Source organism: Grampus griseus (genome assembly GCF_964374135.1).
Source record: "Grampus griseus genome assembly, chromosome: 15".
NCBI classification, from domain to species: Eukaryota; Metazoa; Chordata; class Mammalia; order Artiodactyla; family Delphinidae; genus Grampus; species Grampus griseus.
In genome coordinates, this window is record NC_139009.1 from 53,190,983 (window position 1) to 53,204,564 (window position 13,582).

At 36.1% G+C, this 13,582-nt stretch overlaps 1 protein-coding gene across 2 annotated transcripts in view; it reads right to left on the bottom strand.

The window, feature by feature from the left end:
• The window catches only part of VPS54 (VPS54 subunit of GARP complex), a 93,327-nt gene that overhangs the window by 55,243 nt on the left and 24,502 nt on the right, over nucleotides 1-13,582 (bottom strand). The window contains exons 3-5 of one of the 2 annotated variants that reach the window (XM_082672419.1): nucleotides 13,151-13,356; nucleotides 4,317-4,395; nucleotides 1,894-1,928 (exon numbers count right to left, since the gene is read on the bottom strand). In XM_082672419.1, the coding sequence (XP_082528545.1) occupies nucleotides 1,894-1,928; nucleotides 4,317-4,395; nucleotides 13,151-13,356 (320 nt within the window). Of the gene's footprint in view, nucleotides 1-1,893; nucleotides 1,929-4,316; nucleotides 4,396-13,150; nucleotides 13,393-13,582 lie in introns of both variants that reach the window. The other variant, XM_082672418.1, reaches the window with a different exon arrangement.

Consider the following 13,582-nt stretch of genomic DNA (forward strand, 5'->3'; position numbering starts at 1 on the left):
AAATATATAAATAATGTTTCATCAAGCTAAAAATGCTCATGAAAGATAGAAAAATGTTTTTTTGCCTTTACCAACAGAGATGGTCATTCCATTACTACCTGGTCAAACTCACGAATGCAGTCCCACTGGGCACATACAAAAGGGAGATATCATACTTATCCTAAAATTTCTGTATTATTTCCCACTGATAGTGGTTTTTTAAAAATGTCAAATATCAATATCTCTATACTTATATTTCTATTTTCTCTTGCTCAAAATTCTTTCAAACTTTCTTTTTTAGATTAGACATACACTAAATTTTAAAACCAAAACAAATTCAATTTTATGAAGAGACTGCTCCTTTCCCTTGTATACCACATCCATCTGCGCACCAAGTACTACCATTAATATTTCCTCATTATCACTTGAATCTCCTCTCTACTCTATTTCCACAGTATTTCTGCAGCTCCTCATTATCTCTGGATTACAGTAAATGTCTACTTACTGATGTCCTTCCCTAATCTATCCTCCATATATCTTTAAAATGCAATTATAACTGAATTAACTTCTCTTTTTAAATCTCTCAATGGATTCCCATGACTGACAGACCAAACTCTCTTAGAATGGCATTAAGAGTTTTATTTATCTCATACTTCACAAAATTTATTTAACCCCATCTCTAAACACAAGTATACCATGTATACTTATCTCATATTTCATAAATATTTTTACTTAATATGTATATCTCCCCCAGACCATATGTTCCTATAAGACTGGATTTATAGATTATTAATCTTTCTATTCCAGCACATAGCATAAGGCCTGAAACATGGTTTAATCAATTAATTTCTATGTTATATTTTATTATATTCACTGATTCATATGACCCATATCCAAAAACTGGTATGAATGTGATAGGGAAATATAACTAGGGACATGAGTATATTTTCTAGTCCCTCTAGTATAACTGAAAGTATTGATCAATTCAATAAATGTTGACTATCTATGATTTTACTCTTATGCTAGGCACTAAGGTGGAAACAAAGCTAAATTATTCCAGAGGTCCTAATCTCAAGGATCTTTAGCCCAAGGGATGTGATAAAATATATACATAAATATTTTATAAGGGAAAGAGTGACAAATGCCTTAAAAGGGAAGGCAGGGGTCTAGATAAAATGCTATGGCAGTTTGGCAAAGGGGCCAATGATCTTCATTTGGAGGAAATGTATTCATGTAAAGTTGTCATTTAAGCAAAAACTATAAAGGATTAGATATGGGGAGATAAGAGAAAAGTCTTCCAGGCTAAAGGAACACTGCAAGTAAAGCACGAAGCCAGCAAAAAAGTCTGGCTGAAGTAAAGAATGTGTAAAGATTAGTAGGCAAAAGTTAAGAGTGTGCCTATGATGGAAGGGAATAATTAAGGGCCTTAAATTACAGTTTGAATTTTATTTTGTAGGAATCAAAGAACTTTAAAAATGACTGCCCTTTCCTTTTTGTTTCTGTCTTTCATCCTTCTGTCTCTTTGCACCCTAAAGAGCAATTATCACAGACCTCTTTGAGAATATGATGAATGCAATGGACTCCTTCCCCAGAAAAAAAAAGAAAAACAAAAAAACACTCATCTATCACACATCTCTACAAAATTCTTCATACAAAGAAAATATCCCTAATAATTTGGAGGGGTAATAAAACCAATAAAATTATATTTTAAAATGAAAACACTTAAACATATTTGTAGGTTTTGGTGATAAAGAAGAGATTGATCATGCAAAAGAGAGAGAAGAAAAGTAAGAAAGTCCCAGAAGAGGCAAAGTGGTCAAAGCATCAGAAAACAGCCCAGTGAAAGCTTCTTACAAGGCAAAATTAAAGATCAAATATTAAAAAGCTGTATTCTCATTTTTTAGGTTTTGTTACCTTAGGTACTTGCTCCAGATCTGTCCTGGATTTATCTATTTTAAAATGGAAAAGGGAAAATATGATTTTTTAAAACTTGTTTTCATTTTATTTCCATAAAATATATTTTGACAGATTCAATACTATACTAGGTCACAATTAAATAACGATTTAAGTTTCTTTCTTCAACAAATATCAAACACCTTCTGTATACCTAGGAGTAGGCAAAGCAGTGAGTATGTTTCAAATAATTTTAATCAATTGTTTAGTAGCAATAAAACAACTAAATGTATTTAAGTCTTTTTTAAATGGACACAGAAAGCTTGGTGCTATCTTATAGAAATGCTATTTTTATTGTTCAAAAGATCCACCATCCCATCCAGTATTTCCTATGATCAAAAAAATTTTTAATGCCGTAGTAGTTTTCTTCTTAGACATCTTAGTTTGTATCCTCTACAAACTTCTTGCAAATGAACCTCCTTTATCTTCGTCTCACCAATCAGATTTCAGACAAGGTACCCTCCTTTCCAAAACTAAGCTTTCTGTACTCAGACTCCATCCTCTCCTGCCTCTTCTCTGAGCTCGCATCAATTACCCTGCCTCTCCATATCTTTAACATTTTAATAGCTCTTTTCTCTCTGCATATAAACATGCTCAGTTCTCTTCGATTAAAAAAGAAGAAGAAGAAGAAAGATAAAACTCAGGGCCTAGAGTAGGTTGAGGCAAGGGAGAACCTCAGGTGCAAAATTTAAGGAAGCACTCGTCTCAGTATTATGCAGATACCTCTCTTGCCTCATCTAATCCTGGCCATGCAAAAACATTCTTCTAGCACAACTGCTAGTAGAAACAAACTAGAGGGATTCTGTTCCCTCTAGTCAATACCTTAACATTTCAAATCTTCAAGTCACATCCATATTGGCAGTCTCCACTTCCTACTCTTGTACTCACTCCTTAATACATAGTATTGAAATTTCTCTAACTACTACTCCAGTCTAAATGTTCTCCCTAAGATCTCCCAAATTGCCAAATCCACAGAGATTTCTCAGAGTGCAAACCTGATCTATCCCTGAAGTATTCTGACACTGTAGACTAATTATTCGCACTTCTTTGAAATTCTAACTACCTCCCATCTCTAAGGTGCAACTCTCTCTTGGTTGACTCTCCTATCTCTCTGACTACTTCTTTTTAGTCTCCTTCACAGGTACATTTTCTACTCCTTCTTAAATGTGACAGCCTCCTAGTGTTCTATCATCAGTTCTCTTCTCCTTACTACTCACATCCTCCCGGGTGATACCACCTGTGCCCTTGGATTCAACTACCATGCTATTGTCTAGCATACTGTCTATGATAATGTCTATCATACTTGTATCTCCAGCCTAGATCTCTTTCCTGAGCTCTGGGTTGCATACCAGACTCCTCCTTCTATGCAAAACTTCAATTAAACCAGCCTCTATCTCCTCCAAACTTCCTTCTCCAATACTACCTCTCTCACCTAGCCAGCTGCCCAAGCAAGAAATGTGGGAATCATCCTTAAATCATCTTGCTCCATTACTAACAAATGACTGACCACCAAAACCTGTGCCTCCATTTCTGAGGCATCTCTTAAAGACCTAATTTCCTCTCTATCCTCATTATAACTGCTATAAGGAACACATGATTTCTCACTTGTATTACTGCAATAGGCTTCTACTGTATTCTTGCCTCCAGTTTTATCATCATCTATAAATTTACTAGCCACAACTTCTTTCACAGTGAAATATATAATCATAACTCTGATCATGTCTGGTTTAAAATATTTTGTAACTCTATACTGCTTTTAGAAAAGAAAAATGTCTTAGCATGATATACAAGGCTCTTCATGATCTGACTCCTACCTACTTCTTCAGCCTCATTTCTTGCTCCCAGTGGAGCCAGCATACTGAACTCTTGCAGGTCCCAGAACATGCTAATTTCCCTCTTGACTCTATGGCTTTGCATAAACTGTCCCCTTTCCTGAAATGCCTTTTTGCACATAAATATTTCTTGATAGTTAGTTTAAAACACAGATAATCCTCATCAACTCCAGTTTTTATAAAGCTAAGTTAGGAACTCTTTACAATATTACCATGCTGAACTTACTGCCTGATATACAGTGTTGGTTTGTTTAACCTTGCTCAGAAGACCATCAGCTTCTTGAGGACAGGGACTATTTCTTATTCATTTATTTTTAGGCAACAAGCAAAGTACAAAGCACCTGAATATTAAATAACTATTTGTTGAACTGAAGGATAACACTACCATCAGATCCATGATTTTTCTCTTTAAACCTTTTAGAAAAGATTATGATTGCAGGCTATAGAAATTTCACTAGAAATAAAAATTAGATATGATAGTCAACAAGGTCCTAAAATTAAGATTTTGTTCATTAATATTTATGCTATGCTACAAAGAGCACATATTCATACCATGAGTATGTAAGAGAGTCCTGTCAAAGGTATCTTTAGGAGGACAAATTTTCTTGCATCTCTCATGAATCTTCTCTCTCTAATAAAAAGACAAATAAATAATGTGATCAATGCTGTGTGGCAATATGAGTATTCAAAGCATTAAAATATTTAACAAAACAGAATATAAGAATATACCAAATAAGTTCTAAATTTTTCTAATATGAAATCACTAGCCTCTTGAACTTAAATACAAGTAACAAGTATGCTTAATAAACCAAATACCACTGAGGTGTGTGAATGTCTATATACTTATACTCATCCCATTTTATACAATTATAGTAAAATCTCCATAAACTTAGAATGAAGTGGGAAAGCAAATAAAAAATCCTTATTCTTATAACAGAAATCAATTAAGAAAATAACTTTTTAAAAATAAGCAAGAAAATTTTAAACCTATATACCTAAGATTGAAAGACAGATTAGTAGTTAATACTTCCTCTGAGTCCAAAAAGAAAAAAGGAAAGACAGAAAGAAACCCCACTCTGAGTTCAGGTTAGATGACCACTAACAACACTGTTATCTTTTGAGATACCATACACAGGACATATGGGAAAGTGGAGTGTGGTAAGGAAAAAACCCTGGGCTAATAGTATTATCCCTGCAGCATTCTGAGAGCAGTTCTATCAGAAACTACAGGACTGTCTCCAAAGTGGCTGTACTATTCTGCATTCCTGTGCACAATGAATAAGAGTTCCTATTAGCCACATCCTTGCCAGCATTTGGTCTTGACAGCATTTTGGATTTTCGTCATTCTAAAGGACGTGTAGTGGCACCTTGTTTTAATTTGCAATTCCCTATAGACATATGATGTCAGGCAATTTTTCATATGCTTACTAGCCATCTGTATCTTTTCTTTGGTGAAATGCCTGTTCAGATCCCTTGTCCATTTTTTGTGGTGAAATATACACAACATGAAATTTACCAGTTAAAACCATTGGTGGAGGTGGCCAAGACAGTGGAGTAGGAAGACCTTGAACTCACTTCCTCCCACAGACACACCAAAATTATAACTATTTACAGAGCAACTATCAATGAGAACCTGAAGAATAGCAGAAAAGATTTTTCACAACTAAAGACACAGAGAAGAAACTACAGCAAGACAGGTAGGAGGGGTAGAGGTATGACCCACTCACCTGGGTCAGGGACCCACAAATGGGAGAAATATCACAATTATAGAGGTCCTCCCCAAGGAGCAAGGGGTCTGAGCCCCACATCAGGCTCCCCAGTCCAGGGTCCTGTGCTGGGAAGATGAGACTCCAGCATGTGTGACTTTGCAAACTAGTGGATCTTATGTTCAGGAGAGCTGGAGAGCTATAGGAAACAGAGTCTCTGCTCTTAAAGGGTGCATGCAAAATCTCACATGCTCTGAGTCCGAGCCAGAGGCAGTTGTTTGAAAGGAGCTTGGGGCAGACCCACTGGACAATGTTGAAGAGCCTCTGAAAGAGGCAGGAGGCAACTGGGACCTCTCCAGGGAATAGAGATGATGGGAGCAGCCATTTTGGGAGCTTGTTGCACTGCAATAACACCAGTGCTGGTGAGCACCATTTTGGAATCCTCCCTCTAGTCTATTAGCACTGGGAACCCAGCCGTGCCCACCAGCAGGCCAGCACCAGCCCTGAACCCACCCGAGGCTGAAGAGATAGCCACATGGGGCCCCAGCCCCACCCTCCAGAAGGCCCATGGCCACTGTATGAGGCACAGCCTCAAAGCCAATCAGGCCGGAGGCCAGCCATGCCTACCAGTGCACCCACAGTAGTTGGCCCCCCCACAAAGTAGGGCACATGCAGCCCCACATAGGGGCTACCCCTATAGGATATAGCTCTGGTAACCAGAGGGGAGCATGTTGCTGTGCCCCACAGGACATATCCTACTTAAGACCATTTCTCCACGATCAGGAAATATAACTGACCTAACACACAGAAATAAACACAGAGAATTGGGCAAAATAAGGAGACGGAGGTATATGTTCCAAACAGAGGAACAAGACATAACCTCAAAAAAAGAACTAAACCAAGTGGAGATAAGCAATCACCTCCACTAAAAAGTCAAGGTAATAATAAAGATACTCACCAAACTCAGGAGGAGAATGAATGAAAACTGTGAAAATTTCAACAAAGAGTTAGAAAATATAAAGAACCAAACAGAGCTGAAGAATACAATAACTGAAACTAGAAGGAATCAACAGTAGATTAGATGATACAGATCTCTTCAGCAGTCTCGAAGAGGAAGTAGTGGGAATCACAGAAGCTGAACAGAAAAAAGAAAAAAGAATAAAAAAAAGTAGTTTGAGACCTCTGGGACAACATTAAGCATACTAACATTCACATTATAGGGGTCCCAGAAGGAGAAGAGAGAGAAAAAAATGGCAGACAACTTGTTTGGAAAAATAATAGCTGGAAACTTCCCTAACCTGGGGAAAGAAACGTATATCCAGGTCCAGGAAGCACAGAGAGTCCCAAGCAAGATGACCCAAAGAGGTCCACACCAAGACACATTAAAATGAAAATGGTAAAAAAAAAAAAAAAAAAAAAAAAAAAAAAAGATTATAAATACAGAATCATAAAAGCAGCAAGAGAAAAGCAACTAAGTATGTATGAGGGAACTCCCATAAGACTATCAGCTGACTTTTCAGCAGAAATTTTACATGCCGGAAGGGATTGGCAGGATACACTCAAAATAATGAAAGGAAATAACCTACAGCCAAGAATACTCAACCCAGCAAGGTTATCACAAACCTGAAGGAGAGATAAAGAGTTTAACAGACAAGCAAAAGCTAAAAGCTAAGAGTCCTGCACCACTAAACCAGCTTTACAAGAAATATTAAAGGGACTTCTCTAAGTTGAAAAGAAAAGGCCACAACTAGAAATATGAAAAGCATATCCTATGATAAACCATAATGGAAAAGAATATTTTTAAAAGAATGTATATATACACGCATACACATATGTATAACTGAATTGCTTTGCTGAACAGCAGAAATTGACATAATATTGTAAATCAACTATACTTCAATTAAAAATTTAAATTAAAAAAAGATAAGTATTAAAAAAAACTCACTGGTAAAGGCAAATATACAGTAAAGGTAGTAGATCAACCACTTATAAAGCTAGTAGGAAGGCTGAAAGACAATAGTAGTAAAATCATCTATATCCACAATAAGTAGTTAAGAGTTACACAAAACAATAATATGTAAAATATGACGTCAAAAGCATTAAATGTGGGGGTGGGGTGTAAAAATGTAGGGTGGTTAGAATACGTTCAAACTTAAGAGCATCAACTTAATCAGTGTGTGTGTGTGTGTGTGTGTGTGTGTGTGATATTTAAAACTCATGGTAACCAAAAAATACAAATACATACACACTAACTAATCAAAGATAACCAAAAAACCTACAATACATACACATACAAAAAAGAGAAAGGAATCCAAACATAACACTAGGGACTTCCCTGGTGGTCCAGTGGTTGGGACTTCAGGTTCAATCCCTGGTTGGGGGGCTGGGATCCCACATGCCTGTGGCCAAGGGGCCAAGGCACAGAACAGAGGCGGTGTTGTGGCAAATTCAATAGAGACTTAAAAAAAAAATGGTCCACGTCAGGAAAAAAAACTAAAACTCAAACAAACATAACACTAAAGATAGTCATCAAATCAAAAGGGAAGAGAGCAAAAGAAGAGGAGGAAAAAAAAAACCTACAAAAAAAACAAGGGGCTTCCCTGGTGGCGCAGTGGTTGAGAGTCCGCCTGCCGATGCTGGGGACACGGGTTCATGCCCTGGTCTGGGAGGATCCCACATGCCGTGGAGCGGCTGGGCCCGTGAGCCATGGCCGCTGAGCCTGCGCATCCGGAGCCTGTGCTCCGCAACAGGAGAGGCCACAGCGGTGAGAGGCCCACGTACCACAAAAAAACCCAAAAAACAAAACAAAACAAAAAACCAGAAAATGATTAACAATATGGCAATAAGGACATACCTATCAATAATTACTTTAAAAGTAAATGGACTAAATCCTCCAATCCAAAGACATAGAATGGCTGAATGAATATAAAAACAAAACCCATATATATGTTGCCTACAAGAGACTCACTTCAGACCTAGCCACACACAGACTGAAAGTGAGGGATGGAAAAAGGTTTTCTATGCAAATGGAAACCAAAAAAAAAAAAGGAAAGAGAAGGAAAAAAAAGCTGGGTAGCAATGCTTATATCAGACAAAGTGACTTTAACACAAAGACTGTAACAAGAGACAACGAAGGACATTACATAATGATCAAGGGATCAGTCCAAGAAGAAGATATAACAGTTGTAAATACATATGCACCCAACATAGGAGCACCTAAATACGTAAAGCAAATATTAATGAGAAAAACTGGTTATACAATGAAAGTAGGGGACTTTAACACCCCACTTACATGGTTGGATAGGTCATTCAGATCGACAATCAATGGTCTTAAATGTCACATTAGACCAGATGGAACTAACAGATATGTAAAAACATTTCATCCAAAAGCAGCAAAATACGCATTCTTTTAAATGCACACGGAACATTCTCCAGGACAGATCATATGCTAGGCCACAAAATAAGTCTCGAAATGGACTACCCTGGTGGCGCAGTGGTTAAGAATCTGCCTGCCAATGCAGGGGACACGGGTTCAAGCCCTGGCTCAGGAAGATTCCCACATGCCATGGAGCAATTAAGCCCGTGTTCCACAACTACTGAGCCTGCACTCTAGAGCCCACAAGCCACAAGTACTGAGCTCATGTGCCACAACTACTGAAGCCCGTGTGCCTAGAACCCGTGCTCGGCAGCAGGAGAAGCCACTGCACCGCAACAAAGAAGAGCCTCCACTCGTCACAACTAGACAAAGCCCACACGCAGCAACAAAGACCCAATGCAGCCAAAAATAATTAAATAAATTTATTAAAAAGTCTCAATAAATTTAAGAAGATTGAAATCATATCAAGCATCTTTTCCAACCACAAGACTATGTGACTAGAAATCAACTCCAAGAAGAAAAAATTCAAAAACACAAACAGGTGGAGTCCAAACAACATGCTACTAGACAACCAATGGGTCACTGAAGAAATGAAAGAAGAAATTTAAGAAATACCTAGAAACAAATAAAAACATAAACATAACAATCCAAGATCTATGAGATGCAGTAAAAACAATTCTAAGAGGGAAGTTTATAGCAATACAAGCCTACCTCAGTAAACAGAAAAATCTCAAATAAATAAGCTAAACTTCCACCTAAAGTAACTAGAAAAAGAAGAAAAAGCAAAACCCAAACTTAGTAGAAGGCAAGAAATAATAAAGATCAGAGCGGAAATAAATAAAACAGAGACTTAAAAAACAATTGAAAAGATCAATGAAACTAAGAGCTGGTTATTTCAAAAGATAAATAAAATTGATAAAGCTGTAGCCAGACTCATCAAGAAAAAGAGGACCCAAATAAATAAAATCGGAAATGAAAGAGAAGTTACAACTGACACCACAGATACAAAGGATAAAAGATTACTACAAACAATTATACACCAATAAAGTGGACAACCCAGAAGAAATGGGTAAATTCCTAGAAACATACAATCTCTCAAAACGGAAACAGGAGGAAACAGAAAATATGAAAAGACTGATTACCAGTAATGAAATCAAATCAGTAATTAAAAAAAAAAAAACTCCCAACATACAAAAGTCTAGGACCAGATGGATTCACAGGTGAATTGTGTCAAACAGCTAAAGAAGAGTTAACACCTATCCTTCTCAAACTACTCCAAAAGGGATGCTTCCAGACTCATTCTGCAAAGACAGCATTACCTTGATATCAAAATCAAAGACACGACAAAAAAGAAAATTACAGGCCAGTACTCCTGATGAACATAGATGCATGAATCCTCAACAAAATATTAACAAACCGAATTCAATAATACATTAAAAGGATCATAAAATATGATCAAGTGGGATTTAACCCAAGGGTGCAAGGATGGATCAATATCCGCAAATCAATCAATATGATAGACCACAATAACAAATTGAAGAATAAAAATCATATGATCATCTCAATAGATGCAGAAAAAGCTTTGACAAAATTCAACATACATTTATGAGAAAAACTATCAACAAAGTTGATATAATGGGAAAATACCTCAACATAATAAAGCCATATATGACAAATCTACAGCCAACATCATACTCAACAGTGAAAAGCTGAAAGCATTTCCTTAAGATCAGGAACAAGACAAGGATGTCCATTCTCGCCACTTTTATTCCACATAATACTGGAAGTCCTAGCCACAGCAATCAGACAAGAAATAGAAATAAAAGAAATCCAAACTGGAAAAGAAAAAGTAAAACTGTCACTATTGGCAGAATACATGATACTATATATAGAAAATCCTAAAGAAGCTACCAAGAAACTATCAGAACTAGTAAATGATTCAGTAAAATTACAGGATACAAAATTAATAAACAGAGTCTATTGTGTTTCTGTACACTAACAATGAACCATCAGAAAGAGAAATGAAGAAAACAATCCTATTTACAACTGCATCAGAAAGAATAAAATACCTAGAAATAAATCTAACCAAGGAGGTAAAAGCCTTGTACTTGGGAAACTATAAGGTACTGATGAAAGAAACTGAAGATGACACAAACAAATGGAAAGATATACTGTACTCATGGATTGGGAGAATTAATAGTTAAAGTGACCATACTACCCAAGGTGATCTACAGATTCAGTGCCATCCCTATCAAAATACCAATGGCATTTTTCACAGAACTAGAGCAAATAATTCTAAAATTTGTATGGAAACACAAAAGACCCCAAATAGTCAAAACAATCTTGAGAAAGAAAACCAAAGCTGGAAGTATCATGCTCCCTGATTTCAAACTATACTATAAAACTATAGTAATCAAAACAGAAATGGTACTGGCACAAAAACAGACACATAGATCAATAAAACAGAATAGAGAGCCCAGAAATAAACCCATGCTTACATGGTCAAATAATCTATGACAAAGGAGGCAAAAATATACAATAGGGAAAAGAGCCCCTTCAATAAGTGGTGCTGGGAAAAATGGACAACTACATGCAAAAGAATCTAACTGGACTATTTTCTCATACCATATACAAAAATAAACTCAAAATGGATTAGAGACTTAAATGTAAGACCTGAGGCCATAAAACTCCTAGAAGAAATATAGGCAGTAACCTCTTTGACATGGATCTTAGCAAATTTTTTTTTTTTTTTTTGGATCTGTCTCCTCAGGCAAGGGAACAAAAGCAAAAATAAACCAATGGGATTACATCAAACTAGAAAGCTTTTTCACAGCAAAGAAACTATTAATAAAACCAAAAGGCAGCCTTCTAAATAGGAGAAGATATTTGCAAATAATATAACCAATAAATGGTTAATATCCAAAATACACAAAGAACTCATACAACTCAACATCAAAAAAACAAACAACTCAATTCAAAAATGGGCAGAGGACCTGAATAGACATTTTTCCAAAGAAGACATACAGATGGTCAACAGACACATGAAAAGATGATCACTAATTATCAGGGAAATGCAAATTAAAATCACAGTTGAGATACCACCTCACACCTGTCAGAATGGCTGCTACTAAAAAGACAACAAATAGCAAATTAAAAGTCTTGGTCAGAATGTGGACAAAAGGGAACCCTGGTGAACTGCTGCTGAGATAAATTGGTACAGCCACTATGGAAACAGTATGGAGGTTCCTCAAAAAAGTAAAAATAGAACTGCCACAGAATCCAGCAATTCCACTTCTAGGTATTTACCTGAAGAAAACAAAAACACTAATTCTAAAAGATATATGCACACCAATATTCACTGCAGCATTATTTACAACAGCCAAGATAAGGAAGCAACCTAAGTGTCTATCAATAGATTAATGGCTAAATAAGATGTGGTATATATACACAATGGAATATGACTCAGCCATTAAAAAAAAATGAAATCTTGCTATCTGCAACATCGATGGATCTCGAAGGTATTATGATAAGTGAAATAAGTCCGACAAAGACAAATACTGTATGCTCCAACTTAACATGTGGAATCTGTAAAACAAAACAAACAAACAAAGCAAAAGGAAAACAGACTCACAGAGAATAAACAAATGGTTGTCAGAGAGGAGGGGAGTTGGGGGGTTGACAAAATAGGTGAAGGGGATTAAGAGGCACAAGCCTCCAGTTATAATATAAATAAGTCATGGGTATGTAATACACAGCATAAGGAATATTGTCAATAATATTGTAATAATTTTGTATGGGGACAGACAGTTACTTGACTTACTGTGGTGATCATTTCATAACATATGCAAATGTCAAATCATTATATAGTACACCTGAAACTAACATACTATTGTACATTAACTAACTTTTTTTGTAATTACAAAATAAAAAATGAAACATTAGTAACGTTGACCATCTTTTCATGTGCTTATTGGTCATTTGTATATCTCCTTCAGAGAAATGTCTATGCAAGTCCTGTGCCCAATTTTTAATTGGGTTGTTTGTTTCTTATTGGTGTGTTTCACATTGATTCTTAGAACTATTAGGAATGTATAATTCTGAAAAATCACTACTGTAAGAGAAATATATTTACATATATCTAAGCAAAGAATTAAATACAACCCAGGACAATAGAATGTATATGAAAAGAAAAGAATACCATAGGCTCATCAAAGATTATTGGTCAGAAATCTATAATAAATCAAACTAGAAATATTTCTTTTACTTTTAACCTGACTATAACTACTATCAAGATCAGATATTACCTGAGAGATTTCCTGTTGATATACTGTAAAATGTTCCTTGTTGATCTGTGGGAGGTAGAATGAAGGTATGACTTCAGTGTCCACAAAGTCCAATCCCCATGTTTTTGTGAAGAAGTCAGATTCTCTTTTTGCTAATCTAGGATCATTTAATGCTGCTGGGAGATTTACTTTGGAATGATATATAGTCCATCTATGTTGATCTGTAACTAGAGATGGGGCAACACATAAACTATTTGAATCACCTGCAAAAAGTAAACAAGAGAACTCTGTAAAGTAAGTTTTATGTTTGAAAGCACATTCTAGAAAAATAAAAATGCTTAGATTATACAAAGCAACTAAACTCTCCCTTCTATAGCAAATGCTTTAACCTTCAGCTGTCAGCATCAACTGCCAAGGGGAGGAAAAACATGTACAAGATAAAGGATATGCAGA